This window comes from Larus michahellis, chromosome 9 (genome assembly GCF_964199755.1).
Source record: "Larus michahellis chromosome 9, bLarMic1.1, whole genome shotgun sequence".
NCBI lineage: Eukaryota > Metazoa > Chordata > Aves > Charadriiformes > Laridae > Larus > Larus michahellis.
The window spans coordinates 15,706,292-15,731,404 of NC_133904.1; the positions used below are offsets into that span (position 1 = coordinate 15,706,292).

At 37.1% G+C, this 25,113-nt stretch overlaps 1 protein-coding gene across 11 annotated transcripts in view; it reads left to right on the forward strand.

The window, feature by feature from the left end:
- TCF12 (transcription factor 12) overlaps nucleotides 1-25,113 on the forward strand; it is a 165,289-nt gene that overhangs the window by 91,619 nt on the left and 48,557 nt on the right. For all 11 annotated transcript variants that reach the window (XM_074601842.1, XM_074601843.1, XM_074601846.1 and 8 more), the window contains 3 exons: nucleotides 468-532; nucleotides 17,999-18,134; nucleotides 21,221-21,273. In XM_074601842.1, the coding sequence (XP_074457943.1) occupies nucleotides 468-532; nucleotides 17,999-18,134; nucleotides 21,221-21,273 (254 nt within the window). The remainder of the gene's footprint in view (nucleotides 1-467; nucleotides 533-17,998; nucleotides 18,135-21,220; nucleotides 21,274-25,113) is intronic.

The following is a 25,113-nucleotide window of genomic DNA, read 5'->3' on the forward strand; positions in this document are numbered from 1 at the left end:
TACTGCTTGGTTTATTCTTTACCTAAGATGATACCAGCTATGTGTTACTTGCGTGTAGGAAGGAGAGGTGTCTAAAAGTGTCTCTACCTTTGCTCATTGATAATGGAAGTGAAGCTGGACCTTTGCCCTTTTTATTTAAACACACTGATGGGGGGTATTTTATAACAATAAAAAATTGCAGTAGTTTTTTTACTGAGCGATTGCAGAAGAAATGGGGTTAGGTAAGTGTGTTATCTATTACAGCAATGCTTTTTGAGTCTGTTAAATGCAGATGTACAAAAGCATATTTTTATTCATGCAACTTAATTTTTGTAAATGTACTATGATGCTAACAGATTTTCTGAACTGCATACATAAGGACAACTGATGCAGATACCTAGCAGATTTTTAAAAGAACCTAATTTCAAATGTATGTCTTTTATAGGAAAACGTAATTTCAAATGTCTTTTTTTTTTTTTTTTTAATAGGAAAAACCTCAGATAGAGGTCCGTTTCCATTGTATGGTAGAGATACGGGGTTACCAGGCTGTCAAGTAAGTACAATGATGATTGAAAGCAAATGGAATAATCTGAACTAAAATTTAGTTTAAGTTACTCAGATGTGTCAGGCTACCAAACATAATAAACAAAAATGACTTCCACAATTTGCAGAATAAATTTTCTGGGTTCTGTGTGGTCAATTTGCCTTGCGCTTACATACATCCACTTAGAGGAGATACTTTTGCTATGTGCAAGTGGAATTGATTCTGTAGCTCATGAGCATGAAGTGCTATGTTTTTAGTAAAAGGGAGATTGTTACTAGTCTGAACATACCGAGCAATGTGCTTCAGTTGTGTGTATCGCATCTTTCCCACATATCATCGTGAAATGAGTTTTCTTACCCTTTTGCAGTTACTTGTTCCTCTCTCCAAGTCTGCAAACAGAATTGCAGACCGGTACTGTTTCCGCATCCTGATTAGTCTGTGATACCCGGATATTTCACATATAATTTGTCAAAAAATACCAGTAACTGCCGAATATAGTTTATTAGTTAACTGTTATTCCTAGTGGAGATCATGTGCATTTTTTAAGGAAAACAGTGTTACTAGGCTTTCAATTTTTAACAATTAAGTTATCCAGTGTAATGCTGTATTATTTTGTGGGTTTGATGATGTGTTTTCTTAATTAAGAAAACTTTGTTTTTGTAGCTCTAAGTCTTCATTTTAGAGTGAAGATTTCTTCCATGTTATTTCTAATGAGCTGCATTAAGAATACTCTGTTGATCATTGTTTAAAAGTCTGTTTTGAATGTACAGGAAGTTTGAATGTTTAAAAAGTATAATCAGTGTTTGATTACACTCGGTATTTGTTGACAAAGATTTAAATAACTAATATATTATGGCTTTAATTCTAAGATATTCATTTGTTTTGTTTGTTTTCTCAAAGAGGAGTCTCTTATTTTTACTCTAAGTAGACTATTTGCTTTGAACTGATATTTTCAGGAACGTCTTTCTTCTGGAGGATAAAACTTAGCATCCGAGTTTGACATCTTGGTTTTGAGTCTTTTAACTAGTAGTTTGGGGAGTGTGAATGGGCAGCACCATGTGTCAAATCAGGCCTAATATCGCTTCCCCTATTAAGAAAGGGTCATTCTTACAGCCTTTACTACTTCTCTGCAACACAGATGTGACGAACAAAGACCCCTTTGTAACTTTATGGGTGAGCTTTCAGTACCATTCTCACAAAAAGCAATATAACTCTAAGTTCAAGTTATGGGCTTCACATTATTGCCAGCCCAGACAGTAAAACATTGTATTAGTGTTATTACTATTGTTCAAATAACTCTGTATGTACTGTATTTAAAATATAATAACTTCACATTAGTTTGGAAGCAAATTAATTTCCACGTTACTCTTTTGTTATGTTAATGTTCTGTATTCGAAAATGGGTTTATGTTAACTTTGCATAAAATTCTTGTTTGCTTTGCAGTAATGAGTGTAATTTCTGTTTGGCTTCTGAGGAAAATGCTTTTCTATCTCTTAATTGTTTATATCTAGTACAATTTAATATTAATTTTTTACATGTAGCTATTTTAAAGCCAAAATCTTATACATATTTTTTTCTATTAACTTTACTTTTAATACCGTTTATTCCTTTGATATGCTTCCTACTATTTCCTCTCCCACAATTTCTTCTTTCTTAAGCATTTTATTATATGGGGGAAATGTTGTAGGTAAATCTGGTTTGTTTTTATATTCAGGATAATAGAAAATGATCATGGAGTTAACTTTCGATTAAATTTTAAATCAGTTTCAATTTATGTGGTAAGTTACAGATTGTACTTTAATTTGGCCTTATCAGTTAAATCTGACTGTTTAAAATCCATTAAATCTATTCGCTAAATTGGAACACGGTGGTATTTCTGAATCTTTTGGGGTTTTTTATACTTTTCATAAATCCATGGCAATGCCTGAAATACAGCTCTCATTGTAGCTACAATGTTTGAAAGCTATCAAGAGAAGGTCGAAAGTGATCCCGAGAGGTCATTTTGACAATACGAATGAAGAATCAGCTGCGTTGTCCCTGACAGATGCTCATATAGTCGGCTCTTAAAAACCTCTAGAGATGGAGGAGACTGCATGACCATGCTGTGTTTTGTTTTCCATTACTTAAACGTGCTTACTCACAAAAAGTTTCTCTGATGCCTTATCTAAATATCATTGTAATTAAAGCATCTAACTCTTGTCTTGCAGATAGTGGACAGAAAGAATCTATACTCTTTTAAGTCTGTAGAAGCTAGGAATCCAGTAGATGATTAAGATGATAAGGAGTCCTTAGAAAAGATAAGACATAAACAGAGTTAATTTTTACTTTGGTGTGTATAGTGCAGAATATAGTGCATGTATATTTTTAATAGTGGATATGTAACAGGGCCTCTCTCAGATTGAAATATTGGTAGAAAAGCTTAGGCTCTGCTCTAGATGTTCTCCAGTAGGTTCACAGCCCTAGGGAATTCCAGTGTGTTAAACTACTTCAAGTACCTCATCTAAGGCCTTACCGTTATGGCAAAAAGAAATTTCCTGGATCTTTCTGACAATACTGTTAAATTTTTGCCATGTGGTATTTGCCTTTTTCATAACAAATATCCAGTCTTTGATACTTGTTTGATTGGTGATGGTCTAAATTTCCCCAATACTTTCTTACAATAATGCTGGACATCTTGTCATTCCTCAGCCTATATTTTTCATTTTACAGGTTCCATATGCAAAAATGCATTTACTTTATAACACATTGCTTCTACCTTCTCTAAATTTGTCAGTGGGGTTTTGAATTCCAGGCTTCTGCTGCATTTGTAGATCCTTCTAGGTTATTTGCTTTGTGAATTTAGTAAATGCGGTCTTCATTTTTCATCCAAGTCACTAATTAAGAGGTGGAATGATGCCCAAAACAGATGCCTGCAGAGTCTTGGTTAATACATTCAGCCGGGGTTGATCATGAGCTCCTAGCTGCTGTTTTTTAAAGAGCTACACTCTTCTTTCAGCAGTAGTTTTAGTTGTCCTTGGTTCCTTAGTTCACCTGTGAAATGCGAAAGTAGTAAAAGCCTTATTAAAACACCTCTTATGCTGTCTGAGAAGGAAGTGAGATGGGTTTTAAATAGTTTATTCCAGCTGAATCCATATCACTTATTCATTATCTTCTGGCATTTGCAGTGTATTTTTTCCCATATTCTTCCAAAAAATGAAATTTTAATTGTTGAGGAATTAAAAGCCCCTGCTTTTGTTCCTCCCTGAAACAAACGAACCCACCCCATTTTTTTTCAGCCGCTTCACTCTCTCCGCACCGTGAGTTTTCAGAGAGAGTGGCTAAGGTTTCTGAAACTGTGAGGATGAAGAGCCAGTCTTCTGACTATCTTAGTGGGTACAGATGAATTGAAAATACCCAACTTCTCCAAATACTCTCTAACCTGTTCTTCTCTTACCAAAGTTCTTTCCATGTGCCATTGGTGTAAATGGTGTTAATAACCTGGTGTGGATGCGTGATGAGTTTTAATTTTTACTTCCTATTAAGTTTACAGAGGGCTGGAATGAAAATTTTCAAGACCTCTGTAAACCAAAATGCTTCAGACTCTTACTGTCGCTTCTCACCTGTTACTGAAAAGGATCTTAAGCGCTGATTTGTATGGACTGTCAGCTACCTACAGGCTTTATATTTAGGCTGTAGGAGTTAAAATGTGATTGATTTTCATGTAGCTTAAAAATCTAAGCAACTTTAGGTAAAGGAATGTGATTCAGAGAGAACATCTAGCCACAAGAATGTAAATATGGCCAGTTCACAAATATTTTACCAAACAAGTGCATACTTTCAGGTTTTATTCAGGCATTTTAAGCAAGCCAAGAAGGAGCATCCTAGAGTATAGCACTTTGTGCTGGGTCCATCCATGCAAATAAGTGTTGAACAAGGTAGTTGCGTTTGTCTTAAGCTGTGCTTTTTATGTTGTTTAGTGTTAATAAGGGTCATGGTGTATGTTTGTGTGCTACATTAAAACCTCTGCTTGTCTAGTTCTGAATCAGGTTCTGAATCCTCTTCCATTTTTTGCTTTATTTGTACTTTTTACTGCATGCGCTTTCTCATTCTGACAGGTCTTCACTCCTTTCTGCACTTCACTCCATTCTGCACCTTTCCAACTCCTACTGCCTTTTCTTCTCCCCCATGTTCCGTAGGGTATAGAGGCTTGCAGAGGAGGTGGGAGGGGGGAAGGTGACCAGTGGAGGTTTATGCAGAGCTGTTTTAGATGAACACCTAAAACTTTTATCCGGACAAAGAATTCACAGCTTTTAGAAGAAATGCAAAAACTATATTTTGCTATCAGACTGCAATGCAGTGCTGGATGGCTTGACACAACGTCTCTATTTCTGTTTTTGAATTGGAGGAGGGGGGTGGTTTGTGATTTTTGTGGAGGATTTCACCATTTCTGTTGGCTGCATAATTGCGGATTTGTGAAGGGCATCTTTTCACAAATCTTAAATTAGATTTAGATTAAGTTTTCAGAAAGCTTCTTGTAATAAAAAAGGTTTTATTTACATTCGTGTAATTTAATACTGAAATCTGGAGTTTATGTAAAAGAAATGAGATTAGACTTCAGATATTGAATGTGTGACTCCCATTTCCAATGTCATCAAAAAGGTGCCCAGCTGTCACTGCACGTTGTTTTGACACGTCTGAGCTTGAAGAAAGCCAGGAATCCACACTATTTTCAAAGTGAAATGGAGATAAATGTGCAATATGTGTGTAGCTGTTAGACTAATTCTTCTAATTGTTTCAGTGGGTCTTCGCAGAAGCTAACTTTCTCCCGGTGAGCCTGTAAGTGCCCCGGCTAGTTGGCGAGAGAGCGGGGATGCAAGTGCCTGTTCCCATGTGCCCGGCCAGGTCTCTCTCTCCCCACTGCCAGCGCTAGGCTGAAGCTTGTACGTTATTTGTCACTGTCCCCTTAATGTTCTGTTAATTCTAAACAATCATCCATGTAAAAGAGACATTATGGATTTTTTGACATGCGGAGATAACACGTGTACCCTCCCTTCATAATAATTTCAAGTCTGCATGCTATCCCATGTGCGAGAGGAGATAAAATCAAGTGCTAAATGTAATGGATGTTAGGCAAGAACTAAACAGGCGTTCACCAGTTTTTGTGTAAAGTGTAACCTTTCTATAAACAAATGTATCTTAATTTACTTTATTTTTCTAATTCTCTAATCTGTATGTTCTATATGATGATGGGACACTTTAAATGGTATAAAACACACTTAGAAAAAAGTTTAATTGATGATAAATCTGTAGAATATGTGAATGCTGGAAGGAGCTATGGATTATATTTATTAAATACATTTAACTTAGTCTGTGTAAAACTATATAATACTGCATAAAATATATACTACTCTATATAGTACATAATATATATACATATGCTACTATATATTGCATGCAGCATGAAATGTATAGTACTACACAGAGCATATGAAGAATTTATATGATACTGTGTATACTATATATATTTTATTTAGTAGTGGCAGATGGATTTTTAACTCATTTCTGCTGCTGTTATTATAAGTTTTATGCCTGTTGGTAATAAATACAGCTGCTTCACAATCTTTATTTTTTGGATGAAGAAAAAAAATCCAATAGAAAGCTGGTCCATCAATGTTTCCAGTAATATTGCTACCCCAATTGCCCTTTGCTGGCCATCAGCTCTGCTATTGCTGTGAAGCTAATATGAGGTGACTCGTTTAGCAACATATTATTGCATCATTGCAGCATGATGTAAGGCACATCAGGCTTTATTAAATTAGACTGCATTTTGCAGTATGACAGTAACATTTTATGCACATTAGCACCATACTTAGTGCTCCTTATGGGAATATACTTCAAGTAAACATCTTAAGATATAATTTCAGACAACTTCTCAGGATTTACCAATTTCTTCTTTATCAGGAAACATAAAAGCTTCACTGGAATATCAAGACAGATGTACTTGCCTTTGTGCATCTTCAGAGCATGTTTTATGTTTCTTAAATTCCTTAATGTTTACTTAAATTCTTAAATGTATGCTGTTACTTGGGTAGTACCTTGGAGAAAAAATGAGCTGACTTCTCACTGTTTGTTACAGTAAGTTGGAACAAACTCATCCATCCATCTTCCGCCTTTGCTATGATTCAACACAGAAACATTCCCCTCATCTGGATGCCAGTCACAGAAAGCTAGATTTCTATATGCCTGACTCACTTGTGCTGAAAAATATTACAGGATTTGATATAGTATAGGTATTGCACAACTGGAATTCATGCTCTTGGCCTTTTAGCAAAATTTTGTGACCTTTCTTTGTTTATTGACTTAAGAAAAAATGTCTTCACAATTTAATGTGGAACTTTAGAGGTTTGCATCTTGTTGTCTGCAAATTTACCAATGTATTAAAGAAAACTTATAAGCACGAAAAACTGTATTTATTAGCTGTTACATCCTTCACAGACTAAAACGTTTGCTTTATTTTTTTGTGCAAAAAAAATTTTAAGTCGCTTCTTAACAAACCCCAAAAATGCCTTTAGCACCAATTTCTTGGGCAATTTGACTGGTGATCACTTGGGCAAAAGAAGTGTTTGCAAGTGTATGTTACTTTGCCTTTGCATAGTCAGTAATTTGCCTCTTTCAAATTTAAAAAGACTTAGAAGCAGTTTGAGCAGAAGGCAAACCTAAAGAACAATCCTGCAGTGCTGGGGAAAGTGGTATCTCGGAGCGTGCTCTCTCTAACAGCTGTCTTGCAGGTTGAAGAAGCCTAATAAGAGTAGAACTCCAGAAATTTGAGTTGTCTGGGGAGAATATAAAAGCTTGCTCGTATTGTGCATAGGCAAAAATGGCAACTACTTTGTGTTCCTGGTGAGGTGGTGAGGAATATGCAAGCAAGAGTGAAAACATGTATCCATAGTAGTGCTGAATAGAGAAAAATTAATAGAACTGAATAGCACCAACTTAAAATTATTTTTAATATGTTCATAAACTGTATAATCGTAAGATGTGTGTGTAGTATAATGGGGAAGACTAACTGATTTTATTTTTTTAGTAAAGCATCAGGTAACATTAGAAAGCTGGAAGAATAAGCATACAGACAAAAATGGAATGTTAGGAGGTAAGAGTGTGTAAAAATGTATGTGGGAAGCAGAAATGAGATTTACTGACAAAAATGGAAAAGCAAAGAACAGTATGAAAAATGAAGTTTGAAATACATGTTTTGTAAGTGGCAAGCGTGAAAGAAATGAGTGATTGTGAATAGTGGGATGGAGTAGTGTTTTAGTGGTGTCTGACAGCTGAGATGTTACTTAAAATGCGTGAGTCAAAAAAGAAAAAGGTATTTGTAGCACATCACAATTTAAAACGTGGTTGTTCTCTAAATGTGTACGAAAGCTTCCAAACAAGCCTTTGTCGATCTGCAGGCGTAGCCCCCGAATAGCAGCGTGGCAGCATGGCTCAGCAGTTGCTGCTAGGATGCTATGCAAAGTTTTTAACAATTCGTTACGTTACTACTAGACACTCCTTTACTATGGCATTATATGTCAAAGAACAGTGAGCACTAGACATCTTGCTGGAAGATGAAAGAAGTAATGGACAACTGTGTCGAGCAAAGATATTTGGTGTTTCTTTGCAGGGCCACTGACTACTTCGTAGTTTCTTCTTGGGTAACCTGAAGTCTGCCTGAGGTTTGCATTTGCAAGCCCTCTTGCACACATTCAGCGTTCTGCAGTTTTCATTTCTTCCTCTAGGAATTCTGTTCGTATCCTGAAACTTTTTTTCATTGCTTGTCTCTTAAGATGTCTATCCCTACTTGCCTTCCTTGAGAGAAATAATTAGACAGTTATTCTGTGTTGAGGATGTGCCATCTGCTCCTATGATATTGTAGTGTTATTGAAAAGATTTTTTTTTTTTATTTAAAAAAGGCAACTAATGAAAGGTTTTAAATTAATGGAAATATGTAAATAGCTTGTCTCAGGAATGACTGGAAATAGGCATATTTAGACCACACCTAGGTGGTAGACAGTGGAGGAAATAATATTGTGGCAAAAGGGGTGGCAGAGTGTGATAATTCTCTCTGAAGAATGTTAGGCTAAACCTTGTATCTAGCGCGTCTCACATCCCTTCAGGCTTGCTTTGTTTAATTAAACTTCCAGGTTCTGAAATTGGATCTTTTAAAAAATAATAATAAAAAGTACATAGATACAGAATATACACTTCAATGTAATTGTGTACAATAAGGAAAAATATGCATACTTTAAACATGACAATTATAAAAAAGCATAGGTGCTATAGAGGGGCTACCATTTTGTAGTTTTTAGAAAAAATTTAGAATCTATGTTGGTGCTAATAAAAGGTGTCAGATTACATCAGTCATGGACCCATGTGGGTGGGGTTTTTTTTTTTTGTCGTTAGTTTTAACTAATGTATCTATTAAACAGCAACAAGCAAGCTCTTCCTGCTCGTTGCTGGCAGTGTGTTTGAAGATGCTTTAGATGGATTTTTCCAATGAAAGAAAAATACTTGATATTCTGGACCTTTCTTACCTGTGGATCCTTAGAAAAGACTACGAGCAGTGGCACCAGTTGCTTGTCTTCCTTCGTCACATAGTTTTAGTAACAGTATAAAGAACATCATGTCTGTTCAAATCCAAGTAATACTGACTTATGGAAGTATAAAAAATTTTAAAGCTTGTACATGTGTGGGGGTTTTAATACCAATATAACTTTAAAGCTGATAAACTGATTTTATTTTGTAAATTTTCTCTTTTTAATCTCCTCTTCTGTGACACCTTTGATATCAGGTGTCTCCCCAAAGCAGATTTTTACAGCTGAGCTATCAATCTCTAAGAAAGGCGGTTTCTGAAGGAAAGGGCTGACACAATGTTAACTGAAGCAGTGACTCTGGATCCTGCCAGCTGATGCCATCTTAAAAGGTCGAGATGGTGAGAGGGATGTATAGTTTAAGGGCAGATGGAATGTCCAAATTCGAGTTTATTTTGCTTCATTTTACTTCTCAAGTAAAATCAAGCACTACTAACTTTCTCTTGATTATGATTTATTAGAAGTGAATTACTTCTTGTGCTATTGGGAAAAATATCTCCTGTCTCTCAGCAGATAAGGATTCTGCAGAACCTTTTTAGAAAGTAAAAATGCACTGAGCATAGGCAAGATTTCTTTTTCCAGAGCTGGAGGTGACCACCTGAAGTTAATCAGGGAAGACATTCCCCCCGGAATGAAGCGGGTAGCAGGTGTTAGGAATTAGTTATAGTTGGGGGAGGGATGCTATTTATAAAAGGGGAGCAGTTCTGCAAGGAATCGTTTTGAATGTCTTAAGCAGACAAACTGTTACTTGTCTTTGCCCTTCTCTTTCTCACGCTATTTAGGGTTGGTAAATTTTCTTGCCTCCTTTTAATTTTTGTGTTTGATTGTAGTTAAGATAATGAATATCTTGTAAATCAATATATATATATAGTATCTTAACATGTTGCTGCATAAGGAAGTAAAAAGCATCTCTTACACCATGGAGTGCAGATACAGTTTCTTTGGCCAATTACTGTTTGTCTCCAGCTAATCATACTGCTTCAGAGAGGGGTGCTTCTCAGTTATGAATTTATGGTATTATTGGAGGATGGGAAAAAGATTACCTCAGTTCTCTTCTCCCAGCCATACCTGTCTGAATGAGCTGGATTTCCCTGTGGGTTTTCATGAAGTGTTTATTCCTTTTGTCTAGAACTAGTCTAGTGTGTTGAGCCCCCATTTACCTTCCTTTTGTACTTCACAGGGAGAGAAAGGCCCTTCCCAAACTCTGCCGTGATTACTGCTCTCAAGATGAGTACGGGCCCTGAGTGGACTGGGGAAGGGGGAAATGAGAGTGGTGGAAGCAGCCTGTTACCTCACGTTTGCTGCCTGGGGTGGGGCAGGAGGGTCTGTAGCCTGAGCAGGCGGGCAGTGGACGGAGAGAGGCACAAGGCAGATTTGCTATTTTCATTCCTCTTCCATGGAGCTAAACCATCTGACATGCATTGGTTTCAGTTGTGTTGTGGAGTGCTTTTCAAGATGCTTGTGCTCCTGATGGCACAGATTTCTGAAGAGCAGGGAGAGGAGGATAACATTTATTAAGGGGAGGAGATTGTAGCCTTAGATATTTACTGGGCTTCTCTACCCATTTACTGGCACCCTAGTATTGGACTGAGCTTTCATTTGACTGTATATGAAACATACGGTCCTCCGTATTAAGTCCTAACTGTTATCTGGTTGCTATATGAATGATAGTTTTTGATCCCTCATTACGTTATGCATTTTCTGACTTGGTGCTTAAAGTGAGTTAGATTTTTTTCTCTTGGTTGTGTGAGAGAGGAGATTCACGGCTTCTGTACCATATACGTGAAGCATTCTACTAAAGGTCTGAAATCTTTTGAAATCATTTTGCTGAAGACGCAGAGGGAGAAACAGATGCAAGGATAGTTTGAGCTTTATAATATCTTTTATAGTCTGACTTCTGTAAATAAGATTCAGCGTAAAATCTTTTATTATAATGTTGACTTCTCATGCTCATATCTTGTAATCATAGAGAAAAGCAGGAAGGCTGGTACTGAAAAATTAAAAAGTAGATGAATAACCCCTCAGCTGCTTCTCTTCTGACATTCTGCAGTTCTTCACAAACCTTCTGCTTTTGTATAATCACAGTAAGGAAGCTGTTCAAATTACTGTTTTCATAATGTAGCGAAAAGATTCAAAGGCAAAGGGAGGGGAGCCTGACCTGTAATCACAATGCTTAGTAATGCCTTCCTAGAATTCAGTCAGCAACGCAAAAATACCTTGCCCGGGGGGATGAGCAAAGACAAGCTGAGCCAGCATAACCCCGGGGATTGGACACCAACATCAGCAGGGTGCCGCTTCTAGAAGCCTAAGAGAGAATTTGTAGCCTTGCCAATATGCGGTATCAGTGCAGGGAAACCACTAGTGCAAAAGAGAAGGAAGGGACTCGTTCAGAATATCCGTATTAATCGGGTGCTTTAAAGCCATTTAGATACAAAATGTTTCCTTCCCTTCGCCTTTAATCTTTACTCCTCCCGCTGCTTAAAAAAAATGTATCTGGAATTCTGAATAAACTTCTTCCTTCTCCTTCCTCTGTCCCTGTGCTCAGTCTCAGTCTATTTACACATAAACAGAATTATCCCTAGTAGCAGATTGTGCTTAGGTATACACATTGAATAAGCTGCTCATGGTGATCCGGAAAAGCTTTGGTGTAAAAAGAGAATATATTGATACATTGATATTTTTCAGCATTAACATTAATTGGGAAGACAGTAAAAGTAAATGTCTGTTATTTTGTTTATGATGTTTCATCGCTGGTATTTAGTACCCTAGGTAGCTGTTTTTTACTCCAGTGAGCTAGATTAGCCTGATTACACTGGCAGGATGCAGTTGATGGATGACTGTCATTATCTTCTCAAACCTGCATGATACTTTAGGTATAGGAGATGATAATTAAATTTTCAAGAGACTACATTGAGATTATAAGATCTGAGTATTTTTTTTTTTTTAAATGAGGAATATGTTTGCAATTATCAGCATGTTGTTAGAGGATCCTCTCCTGAGATGTTTTATTAGCAACCCCTGATTTCCTTTAAATTGATCAAGGAAGAATGCTCAAGTTATCATATAACACTTTAGATGTTGTTTTGGTTTTTTAATTCTGGTACGTTCCTCCTCCTGAAACAGACCAAAAATGTATCTGATCAGATCTATCGGTAATGGCTTGAACATGTACAGGTTAGCACAATATATTTAATGAAACCTTGTTTGAGACAAAACACTAGAGAGGATCATAATTAATGCCTCATTTTCTGCCAGTTGCTATTGATTACTCATTCAGGGTCCCTTTGTTCTCAAAATGGTAACACTGTATTTCACATTACTATTTGATGATATTCTCAGGATGAGATCCTTTAACAACATGCTGATAATTGCAAACATATCTCTAGAATTTAAATTTAAAATGAATTTACATCATATGTCAGTGTTTTTCCAAATTCAGCTCCTATTTTGGAGTGCATATTCATTATAGTTTCCAAAGAGTAGCGAGTTGAGTGAAGTGAAATTCAACACTTTATATCTTGGTTGTATTTCTGGTTAAACTGCGTTACATGGAACTCAGGTGAATGGTCTTTTTGCATCCCAGACCTCTGTACTGTCCTAGTATCTCAGAGAGCAATTATTTGTGAATGTTTTAATTTTGTGCTAGGTTTTCCTTTGGAGTCACAGTAACGACACACATGGCGTAGCCGGGGCGTTTTACAAGTTTAGCAGAGTTTGACTTCTCCATTTTGTTACATTCATTTGAACTAGCTCATGCAAATTGTCAGGTTTAGCTAGAAGGAGAGACATGTGAAATACTAAGACACATTATACACATCTTTTAAGTCATCCAGATGGCTCACTGAATAAAGAGACACGTACATGAAACTGTTGCTCTGCCAGTGCAGCATTTCAAGTTTATAGTAGGAGAAGGACTGCACTTACTATCTGCTCTACCTAGTTCTGAGAAATGGAGAAAGGCCGAGTCAGTTTGTCTGTGACTATGTGGTGGGATAATGGAGGGATACGATTGAGATGAGCGCTATTGCGCTATTTTACTCCTATAAAATAATGTATCTAAACTCCCAATTTTTGACTAAACACTTCAGTACTTAAAAAAATAAACAAATTGTAGACAGTTTTCCTGCCTTAAATAGGGACAGCCTGACTACTGGGACTCAAAGCATAAACTTTTTGGAAAGGAAGCTAATGCAAAAAACCTAGGAAAAATAAAAGGAAAAATAAAATCTAGTTGACTAGTTCATTGGGGGGGGTGGTTTCAAGATTGAAGTTTGCAGTTGGTAGGTTGCAGCTCTCGTTTTACTGCCAAAGCAGCCTGCCTTATTATGCCAGCACAATGGCCCTATCATAATCAGTTGCATATAATGGACTAATGCTTTTATTCTCAACCATATTATTCTTTTGATAGAAAATAATGAATAATGTAAAGGCACACAGTTGTATTTGGATGAAACTGTTGCATAGTTTGGTGATGGCTACACTAGGAAAATTGGACTTCTTCAAGTGTTTGCTAATACATTTGCATTTAAAAAGTGAACGGAGTTTAGATCAAGAAGCACAAGGCTAATTGCCTGTAACAAATTCATTTTTGAAAAGGTAGAACCTTATATACGATAGTGTAGTGTATGGAGTGTGTTTGTTAAAAACGTCTGTGAATTTTGCAGGATATCTTGGCTTTCCTATCTACATGTAGCCTAAATGTGGGAGAGCTGCGAGGAATATCACAGAAGGACATCTGTAGGCCTTTACTTGTCCACATTTCATTTTTTTTATATCAAAGTAAGAAAATCAAAGACATGTTTACCAACATATTAGAATTCTGCTGGCCGGTCTCCTAGAAGTTCATTGAAGGCAGAGCAGTATTTTGGCATCAAATTGGGATGCTGAAGATTCATAGAGTTGGGCTGGGGAAAAGCAAACTTCCAAAGTAGTCAAAGTCTTTCTTACCTTTATGCTCAAATTCTTTGAACGAATCAATTTTAAAACCATTTTAAAATATGTTGAGTAAGGAGCCTTTTTGGCTTTTTTTTTTATCTCGGGCATATCGTTTTGATATAAGCATATGGTTGATTAGCTTGTTAGTTTGAGGGGAAGCTAACTTTGTGTGTACGTGAGTGCGGCTCCTATAGGCTTATTTGTTTTCTGTGACAAAGATGCATAAATACACCCCCCCATATGTAGATATGAGTCTTTTCCCCCCGCCTCACCCTCGCAGTGTTTGAATAGATGACTGCCCTGTGCTTCATTTTTATTGGAATAGTTTTTAAGGAAAGGCTCCCTTTAAAGCATCTGTCTAGATAGCAGCCCTTGTAAAAGCCTTTAGTTTTTGGGTCAGGCCACACCATTTCCCCTGGGGCCATCAAAACTGTTTCTTGGTTTTGCTGAAGGGGAAATATTTGAAAAGTAAAGCAGTCATGTTTACCTCTTTTTTTTTTTTTTTTTTTTCTTCCCCCGTTCTCTTTGGAATCAGGCTTGCTGTGCTCTTAGTTGATTGTAATAAAAGCCTTTTTTTATTTTGTTTTCTTTCTTTTTTTTTTAGGTTGTTTATTGAACACACACTCTTTAGGGAAAATATTGCTTTAAATAAATTCTTGTTTATCTTGAACCTGGAAATATACCTTATAAAATACAGAGGCAAATTTTTAAGGGTGATGCCTGTTTATTTATAACAGTAACGCAGACAGGACTCGGCAGCGTTCAGGAGAATAACCAGTCATTGATTATTCTTTAGTAATTGGATCCGTGCTTGGCAGATGAGGTTCGGAGCGAGCAGGAACATTCTCTGTGGAGAATGCCGTAAACTATGTCTGTAAGCGATCCGCCTCTGTGCAGGGACCTCGGGCACTTACTCAGGAGAAGCTCGGGGCTGATAATACAAAGCTTTTTTTGCTATCCTCAGTGGTATTTTTGTATTCCTTTCTTTATCAGATGCCCTTAGGAAAGGATCAGTCCTAATCAATATTGCTTCTCAATTGGTTCAGACAGGCAGAAAAATCAATAAGCTGAACTAATGACATCTTTTTTTTGTTGTTGTTTTTAGAAGACTGAGGAACAATTCTAAAATTTTAAACAGATGCTTCGTTTGATTGTGGGAATGGTAGAAGAGGGTTGTGTGTTTTGGGGGTTTCACACCCCACACCCCTCTCCCTTTTTTTTTTTTTTAATTAAAAAATTCTTACCCAAACACAATATAGATCAGGAAACGTTTAGAGTGTGTTGCATAGCTTGAGACTTACTGGGGATGTGTTATATTACCTATACATTTACGTTATGTTGTTGTAGTAGCCATGCCGCTTTGAAATTCAGGGTCCAATGAAAATGTCAAGAACTGGAATGCTTAGGACAAAAGTGGGGTGGCAAATGTCATGAGGTAGAGGTTGGAGGTTAAGTCTGGAAAAGATGTAGCCACATGTCATTTGGAATGGCTTGGTAGAAGTGAATTTAAGAGGTTTTACTGGGTGGGTTGGGTATTTTTGTCATCTGCCCTCCCTCCCCCTTAATGACTAGAAGAACAGAGGGACTAAGAACCCTCCCACCCCTTGTTCTGGAGGTGTCTGGATGGATCCCACAGCATATCCAAAATCACTGCCAATGATCAGAAGGAGATGCTGGGGGGAGCAGGGGTTGTCCTTAAGGTGAATGGGAGGTAGTTCCTAATTGTGTTTGACAGCTGCTCTGGGCGAGCAGGAACTGGAGCAGACGGCCTCCAGAGGTTCCCTGCCAGCCTCAGTCCTTTTGGGATGCTGTGAGTGGGACCTTGCTTTGGCTGCTTGAACTGACAATGATCACAATGCTCCCTCCCTTCCCCATGGGCTGTGCAAAGAAGTTCGGAAAGAAATCCCGGGTATGCTTGGGCTGAAGGTCAAGTCTTGAGCTGAGTGCAGAACTGGTTTCGTTGCTTTTTTTGGACAGCGTTGGTTTGGAGGAACTGCTCTTCACAAAACATTGCCCAAGTTCCTGCACAGCATCCACCACTAAAACTCATAAATGTTTAGAATATCATCTTTGCTAAATTCAAGTTTACATTGAGTAAACCAGATATTCTGATAATCAACGTTTTCTGCAAAACAATACACTCTTAACTGTTTGTCAAAGACAGAATTAGCAAATCTTGAAACAGTCTACAAGCAGATTTTTTTCCCCTCATGTATTTTCTGTGTGCTTTTTTTAAAGATCACCTCACTCATGAGGGTGTCTCATTTCAATATGAATTTTATATTAACAATTCTAATTTAAAGACTATTTTATTAGAAGAATGAAGAAATTGAGTTGAGGGGAAACTTTTTATTTTTATGCCTTAACATTTTTAATCATTATTAACTTTGTTCTTCAGACTGTGTGATATATTTGTAAGAAATAGTTAACACTTCTGGACCCTCCTTTAGTTTGTAACGGAGCATCTCTTTCACATCCCACTCTTTTCAATTAAAATACAAGATTTTTCATGCTCAAATTAGTCATCAGACAAGTAAAAGACAGAAATTTCGGGAGTGATGTGATACAAAATCACTTATCTGGAGAAATGTACTTGAGGTTGTTGCTTATTTTATATATAGTCTGTAATTTTATCTGAACTCTGGATTTTCTGCTAATCCCAGTGCATTGCAGGTTAGAAGGGATGCACTGCCTTACTGAGAGCCATGTGAGTTAGCCTCACCTTTCACGAGTCATCACCCCAAAAGAACCAGCTTTAATGATAGAATGTAATCCAAAAAACACATTTGTTTATGAATGCATCATCTGACCATTGAAACGTTGGCACCATTTGGATGTAGGCAAAACTGAGCTGCTGTCCTGCCAGCCAACAGTGTGCGCTACCTGCTTTGTAAGGGGAAGACCGCACTAGGTGATGACCGAGGATGGAGAAATCACATCACTTGTTTCTGAAGGCTGCTGGTTCCACGGTGACCTTAAAACACTGTCTGATTTTGCAGATATTAAAAGCCAAAGTGTCTTTAGCGATGTGTAAGGCAGAGTGGACGCTGCTGTCTGAGGAAAGCTGTGTGCAAAGCCAGGAGCAAAGTGGCAGTGAATGCATTTTTCCTGCCTGCTCGCATTGTGTTTTCTGTACAAACAGTTCTGGGGGTTTCACTCCACACCCGGGGATTTGCAGACTAAAACAAGGCTCAGCATAGAATCAACCGTGGAAAAACGATGTTCTCATAAATCGCCAACGTTCATTTCAGTTTCACAGAAGAAATCCAAGTAACGTGAGGCCAAACAACATATAACACACTTGTTAAGTGTTTAGAATGTTTTTATATTTACTGCATGGAAAGGGAATAAAAAGGGTAGGGTTCAACTACATTGTTGGCTTGAAGTTTTTAAAATGTCATAATTTTTTATGTTCTGTGCATTAATCTAATCTGTTATCTCTTTTGTCTGTGTCTGATTTTTTTTTTATAATTATTCCATGTTTTTATGAATGTAATAGAAGTCTGGATTTCTAAGTATGTGCTAAAACCTAATGTCACGCTATAAACTCTTAGCAGTTTTTATCAATTATGTTTATACTGTGTAATAGGAGAGGTGTTACACTGCAAACTAAACAAAGTATTATGACTTTTGTTTGGAAATTAAGTATGAATTGACTCTTTCAGATGTTTTAAACTGAAATGGTCATGGTTTTTTGGAGGCTCACAGACAAACTTGCCCTGCCTGTCTGAATTATACTATAGTATAGTGTCTGAATACTAGTTCTAAAAAGTCAACAGTTTTCTGAACTCTAAGACCTTCACTGAAAGCTCAGTAAATTCCTATAAATGCCAGGAGCAGTATGTGTGGTTAATAGTTTGTTAGCCTGGTGTATTAACGGCTGGCTTACTATAGAGCTTAATTTTACTTTTCTCTGGATATTTTGCAGTCCAGTCTGCTTCGGTCAGATATGGGGCTTGGAAGTCCAGGTCAGCTGTCATCCTCGGGAAAACCTGGAACACCCTACTACCCGTTTTCTGGCACAAATCAGCGCCGAAGACCACTTCATGACTCACCAGCTCTTGGTGAGTAATACAGACAGTTTTTAAACTTTTGTTCATGATGCATTTCTGCAGACTTTATTATTTTCTTTGACAGTTCATTTTATATACTGGAGACTGGACTGTACTGAGCCATTCAAATTACAGCAAACTGCTATGTTAGAGGTGAAACGGAATTACTAACGTTTTCTTTGAGATGCTAGTTTGAATTCAATGTTGGTCAGTATTGCTTATAAAACAAACAAGAAACTCCAATAAACCCCTTAATTGCAAAAGCAATAATGACAGATGGATAGGAGCTGATGACCAGCTGAGTGCCCTTAACCCATGCCATCATTAACTCCTGGAAATGCCTGACCCTGAGGTCATTACCATTATTTAGAAGGGGAAAGACACAAAGGGGAAACAATTATCCTTTTATATGCTAAAAGTAACTTTATTCAGGGCAATATATAGTTCATTGTAATTGGTTCAACATGCCTTTAAAGTTCTTAGCAATTGGATACTAGTAGTTTATCCTAAAATCAAACTACCTTGCAAAATATGCAGGCAGGAATTTGCTTAATTGTTATAATCCTATGACAATATTAATATTTTATTCTGGAGATACTTTGAGATAAATGGAGTTTTCCTACTCTGTTGTAGGCAGTGGTGGTAATATTTCATAGCTCTAAAGACTTTCTATTGAATTAGGGACTCGAGAATGAGCCAGCTGTTGTATCGTTTCTGCTATAAGACCATCCTGAATAATTGGGTGTGCAAGTTTTAAAATTTTTTTTTGGTACAAAAAGAGAGACTGTAACCTGATATTTTAGTTTAAAAGCTCCATATTTCAATGTTAACATGTTATGTCATCAGGATTACCCTAGTTATATGCTTATTTTTTTAATGCCCCTCATTCTGTATAGCACTTCTATTCCATAATAAAATCTTGTTTGTTGGAACCATATAACTTCAACCATACTTTAGCCAAAAAAAGATTTCATCAAATGCAAATTGTTTCCTGAAGTAACATTAGTATAAACTAGAACTGCAAACTCCTTGGGCATTAAAATAGTCCTGAACGTGCTTGAAATTGTTTTTTAAATCTTTAATTATAAAAATACGACTTTGAAACTTTACCTATATGTGTGTGGGGGTATATATGTATGTATTTTAAAATACCATTTTTGTATAACTTTTTAACCTGCTGTCAAGACAAATGCTGTTTAATCTGGGGTTGTCTGTCTGTACCAATGTTTTTGTAAGTATTCATGTTCCTCAGAATATGAGAATCTAAATGCAGAAGTTCTTCAGATCTGTTTCAGAAAAAGAACAGTCTGAGGAAAGTTCAGTTGACACTGTTTGCTGCTTGGAAGGGTGTTTGAACTTTAATAGAGAAGAGTTGGGTTTTAAAATAATAATGATGATGTTTTAGCCCCAGTTGAGTCAGTTTTAGTGAGAAGCTACTATTATAGTTCCCTGCTATGGTTTTGAGTAAGAGGGGGCTGTTAGAGCATGACTTGGGTACTGGCCAGAGGGATGCTGATGTGGGCAGAAAGGTTCTGGTATGAAACAGTCATTGAGGGAGAGTCCTAAATGAGATTGTCTAATTTCTATTATTTACTTGACTATGTGATTAAGTTAGCTTCTTGTGCAAGCTATATAGAGTTGGGTAAGTTCCAGATATTACTAATTTAAACAAAGTGAAGCTAAGTGTGATGTTTTCTGAGTGGTGCTACTGTTTATTTTTTTTCTTTGAAAGAGAAGTTCAAGGGGTATAAACCTGTTCAAACTGGTAACAGCGTGATATTCCTCTTTCTGTCGTGGCTGTGTCTGGGGGACTGTGACATGGGACAGGGCAGGTGGTGGTTACAAATCTATGCAAAAGTTTTTTCCAGAAATGCCAGGAAAAGCTCACCTTCACCTTTATCTTGACTCTTGTTTCCAATGGCTTGAGAAAGTATGCCTGAAATATTTGTATTTTTTTTAATGGACTGGTTAAATGTTACAAAACCACTGTCTGCGAACTTAAAGCAAAGTCAAATTATGGCCATTTTAGCCCCAAGAAGGAATTGCCTGACCAGGATTTTAACAAACTCTATTTAACTCTGCTACTAAAGTTCCTTGAAACCAACCAGTGTTTCTTTCCAGGAACCTCAAATGCTGTGTAAACATCTCTTCCAGAAGTCCTTTCATTTTCTTTTCAAACATGCCCTATGGGGAATGATGAGAGTAAAGATATCCAGCAGATATTCTCACCTTATCTCACCTTTATCTTGTCATATCATATAATAAAATTGTGATTAAAAGTTCTGAGTGAAAATAGAAAAATAGGAATTCTGTATTTTAATTGAAGACTCAATCAGTTAACTATAGAACTGGTAGTCTTCCCAGATACTCCTCTTACAGAACATCAGTTAACTTCTAATTTGCATGCATACTGTTGAGATTAATTTTATTAGCAGCTGACTAAACTGGTTCAGATTCTTGATTTAGGTAGTGAAATTGCTGGGTACTTTTGTGATGTTACAATAGTTATTGGTGGAAGGAAGCAGGTATCATACCTCCAACTTTACTATTACATGAAATTTGAGTTCTGTTGCCTTAAGAAAAGTAATTAGGTCATTAGATTTGCTGTTTATTTACAACCTTGGTATAGTCTAAAAGCAATAGAAATTTACATCATGTTAGTATTTTTAGAGTATAAATCTTACTTTTGACATGTCATAAATTCCTTTTTGATAGTTCTATCTTTACTCTGAAGTGCAGAAAGGGAAAGCATTTCTCTTATAATCAGTCCCATTTTCCTCCTTATATATCTCAAAATCTTACTTTGTTCCTTAGCAAGTTTATAGGAGCATTTTAGGAATGACTCCTTTTCTTATGGAAAGAATTGAAAGTAGTTATTTAGCAAAGCTTTACTTTAGAGAAGAACAGCCAAATGTTACATATTTAAGCATATTCTTGTATTGATGTGAAAGGCAAATCTCATTGGCACAGAATAAAAAATGCATGAAACTGGAAAATAAGAAATCTATTGTGGAAAGAAAAAAACTGTATAGCGTACTATTTATTCTTTTTCATCTGTAATGTAGATACTTGATGAAATGTTGTTTTTCTGTGTACAGATCCTCTACAGACAAAGAAAGTAAGAAAGGTGCCCCCTGGTTTGCCTTCTTCTGTAAGTACTACATTTTTTACTCGTAGTAAACTAATTGAGCTCAAACTGCACTCTCTTTACCTGACGTACGTACAGATTACTTAACTTGAGCATTAGGAAGGCGACCTGCTGGACGTGAACAGCTAGGCTAGGTAATTGGGAGTGGGTATGGAGGACTAAATCCACATTTGATGTGGAATTTTTAGGTTTCATAGCAGTGATTTGTAGCTTGCTCATATGCTCCTACCCACTTGTCCCTGTCATTTGAATTCCTCTCTTGGGAAGAGAGCTGGGCCAGGAGCTGTCAAAGAAGATCTCCTGTACAGGTCTTTTGATGTTTAATTAGTCATTATGTTGCTGAACAGGAGGACAGACAGAGATTAATAGCTGAGAATCTTAGAAATTTACATTTGTAATAATCCCAGTGGAGCTGAAGACATTAAGATTCGGAGGACATGTACAGCTCAGCTTGCCTCAGTAGGACTGAGGTTATTAATATGCATAAATCACCAAGTCAGATGTTCATTGTGAAGCCCTGGTGGATTTTAAAGCCTTCATTAAGCCTTTCCTAACTTCAGCCTAGCATCAGGAAAGCTTTCAAGCAACTAGTTTGTTGATCCCTCTTTGCTTGAAAATTTATCCTTCGAGAATAAAGGGCTTTGATGAAAAAGGTTGGAAGGGTTTTGGTGGAAAAATCATTAATGGCTGTGATAATCTAATGCTATAGGGGTGTTTTGTGGTATTAAATATGCTTTATTCTTAAAAGGAAGAAAATTGTTTGTAAACGAATCTGCATTTGAAAATCCACGTGAAGGGGGAAAATCCCCAGTGAAGCGCAGGATGGAATTATTCCCCCTGGGCCAAACGTGCCGGCGGGGGGCTCAGGGGTTGCTCCACCGCCTTGCGGGGTCTGTCCCTTTGTTGTGGAAATGGTGTGGGGCTCTCGGTGGCCGCCCCGGGCGCAGGTGCGCTGGGGCTTGGTCATAACTCGGGGACAGCTCAGCTAAATAGAACACGCCGCGCAGGCAACGGGAATATCGCTGGAGCAAAATGGGTCGGATCTGGTTGTTTTGTAGTCAGTCCTGAAGTACGGGTGGTGTCTTCTGATCCTCCCATCTCCCCCGTTCTCTCCTGCCTCTCTCTCCCTCCCCCTGTTCACGGTGAGATATGTTTATACGCAGAAGCCGGGGTCTGAAATGCTCTTTTTCCAGCAGTAGGTGCAGATGGAGCTGGGACAGCGTGGGCTGCCCTGGGCAGCTGTGCTCTGAACCTGCACCTACCTGGGAGCCAGGGCTGCAGCTGCAGGCACTCTGAAAAGCTTCTGCTTGCATAAGCACTTGGGCCCCACTAGAGGCTGAATAGCTGCTTGATAAACAAAATGAACACAATGCCTCAAATCATTATTCCCGAGGCCAGGAATATTCTTCTTCTTCCTTCCCCCCCTCCCCCCTTTTTTTTTTCCCCCCTTCAGCAGCAGCTAAAAATAGTTTGGCAATTTACATTTTAACAGTTGCGTGTTATGTAGGGTGGCTTTACAGTCTAGCAGATGATTTCTGCTAGATTAACAAAAATATATTTAAAATGTCAGAGAAGCTAAAACACATAGCAGTGCAATTTTCACGTAATTTATTACTGTAATTCTAGGCGAGTAATAAAGCTTACATTACATGTGTAATATTTAGTAGCGTCAGCCAGGTAAAGAGATCATTTTAGCGAATGAAAAATTTCTCTCATTTCTCTTACTAGGCTTTAATTTTAAGAAGCAGTATTTTTCAAATGGTTTTTATTTAATTCTTCTTCTGTGAGAAGAGTGGAGACAACAAAATGCTGATCAATTGGATTTGTATTAACGTTATATCAATCTGTGCAATAAAGTACAGTTCCTGTGAAGAATCAATGATTGTGATGCTGTAATTTTTAAGTACCATTTCGCTGTATTTCAGTGCTTTCAGTGCTGAATAGAGCCTTGAAGTAAAATGATGTATTACGAAAAAAAAGTGATATGAGATGCTTTGTGTCTGGAAGATGACACAAAACTAGATTTCACTGAGCATCATAGGAAGTTTAAATTGATGCGTAGATAATTATGCAAGTGTTGTCTTTACTTTAAATATATCTTGGTAAGATGTCAGAATGTATTGTGGGAAAGATAAAAATTGTTTTAGCTAATAGGTAGTGCAGAGAAGTTTAATTACAATATGGACAGTCACAAGAAAGATGATACTTAATGTATCTTACAAATCTGTGGGGATTTTTTAAAAATTTTTCAGTTCCTAAAAGATTTTCTGCGATGTTTTTTTGTTAGTATAGGGCTACCATGTCAATGGATACTCAAGTCATTTAATTTCCTAGATAACTGTGACTTATAACAATCTTTTTAAAAAATAATTAAAAAAAAAAAAATCTTCTTTTTCGCTTGGATTTCTATGGTATTTTCTGAAATTACTTGCTTTGAGGTTTATCTTTCTTCATGTGTTTTTATCAGGGCCTAAAGTAAAAATAGTTACAGAGAAAAGTGCTAATGAACTGTTTAGTTACTTTCTGGAATGGACCTCAATCTGAACTTGTCCTTTTACTGTAAAAATTAAATGCACCAGGCAAATGCATTTTTAAGTTTTCCTGTTGTAAATTGCGAAGTGGTGAGTCATTGCCCAAAACATTCTGAATGTTGACATGCAAGCATTTATGTTAAACTACAACTACTAAATTTAAAGCCTTGTAGGGAGGATTAAAAACTAAAAAGACAGTGGTTTATTTTTTCTCACTGTTAGCTCAAGCCAGGCTTGAGTGAACAGAAAGATTATGATGTGCCGTTTATATTATAGCAGCAGGGGGAAAAAACACTGCTCAGTGAGTTACGTTATCTTCAGAGATTCAGAACGGCTGTATTTCTGAGACTTTTTCTGGTTGTAGGAGTTACCTTAGCTAAGCCAAGATATTAATAACATCATGTGACTGGAAACCAGTTGTAGCTAATCGCTGGAGCTGCGTTGGGAAGAGCAGGGCATCAGGGTTTTCAGGGAGCTCTTCATTCCGCAGAGGGAGAAAAAGAAAAGTACGGCTCACTTGGAAACACGCAGGCAGATCACCATCTAATTATGGATGGGCTATGAGCAGAAACATACTGTTTACACGTGTAGTCAGAAAAGATCTCAAATTAATATTTATGGTTAGTACCATAATCAGTGGTTATCATGCAGTCATAATTCTGAGAAAAATAATGTGAATATCTGTCATTGTTCTTTTGCCATTTAATTAGTTTCATATCAAAGAAATAACCTGAAATACATCATGTCTGTTGATTATTTTTTTTTGTAACAGAAAATCAGCTGTGCCACACAGACGCAAATATCTGTTTGTTTTCTGTGTAGTGCCATTTCTGATAAATATTTTAAGTATTTTAGACTTTCCACAGTACCTGAGACTAGCAGTTAATACTGAACTTTAGATTGCCACTTATTAAGTGAGAGATTGTGAAATTAATGTTTTCATTTAATACAATTTATAGCTTGATTATAGGGGTTCCTCATATATCACCCTCTATAGTATGTGTATAGTCATGGGTGCTAATTTATTGCAAGAATTTTTTATGAAACAAAGCTAGAGAAAACTTGGTTTGCATGCAAAGAACTACGTCCCAAACATTTCAGGTGCTTTTCTTTTTGATATCATGTGAGTCAAAATTTTAAGACTGAGCTTGAGAAGTATATTTCAAGAGGTGTCTCGTAAAGATACCAATAGCACCACAAGAAAAATAATGGATCTTGCTGCTCTCTGTGCTCCCTCCTTCCTCCACCCCTCCCGAAGGGTAAAAGGAGATTATTTGCAATGGTGGAGTGGAAATGATCCAGTCCTCTGTTT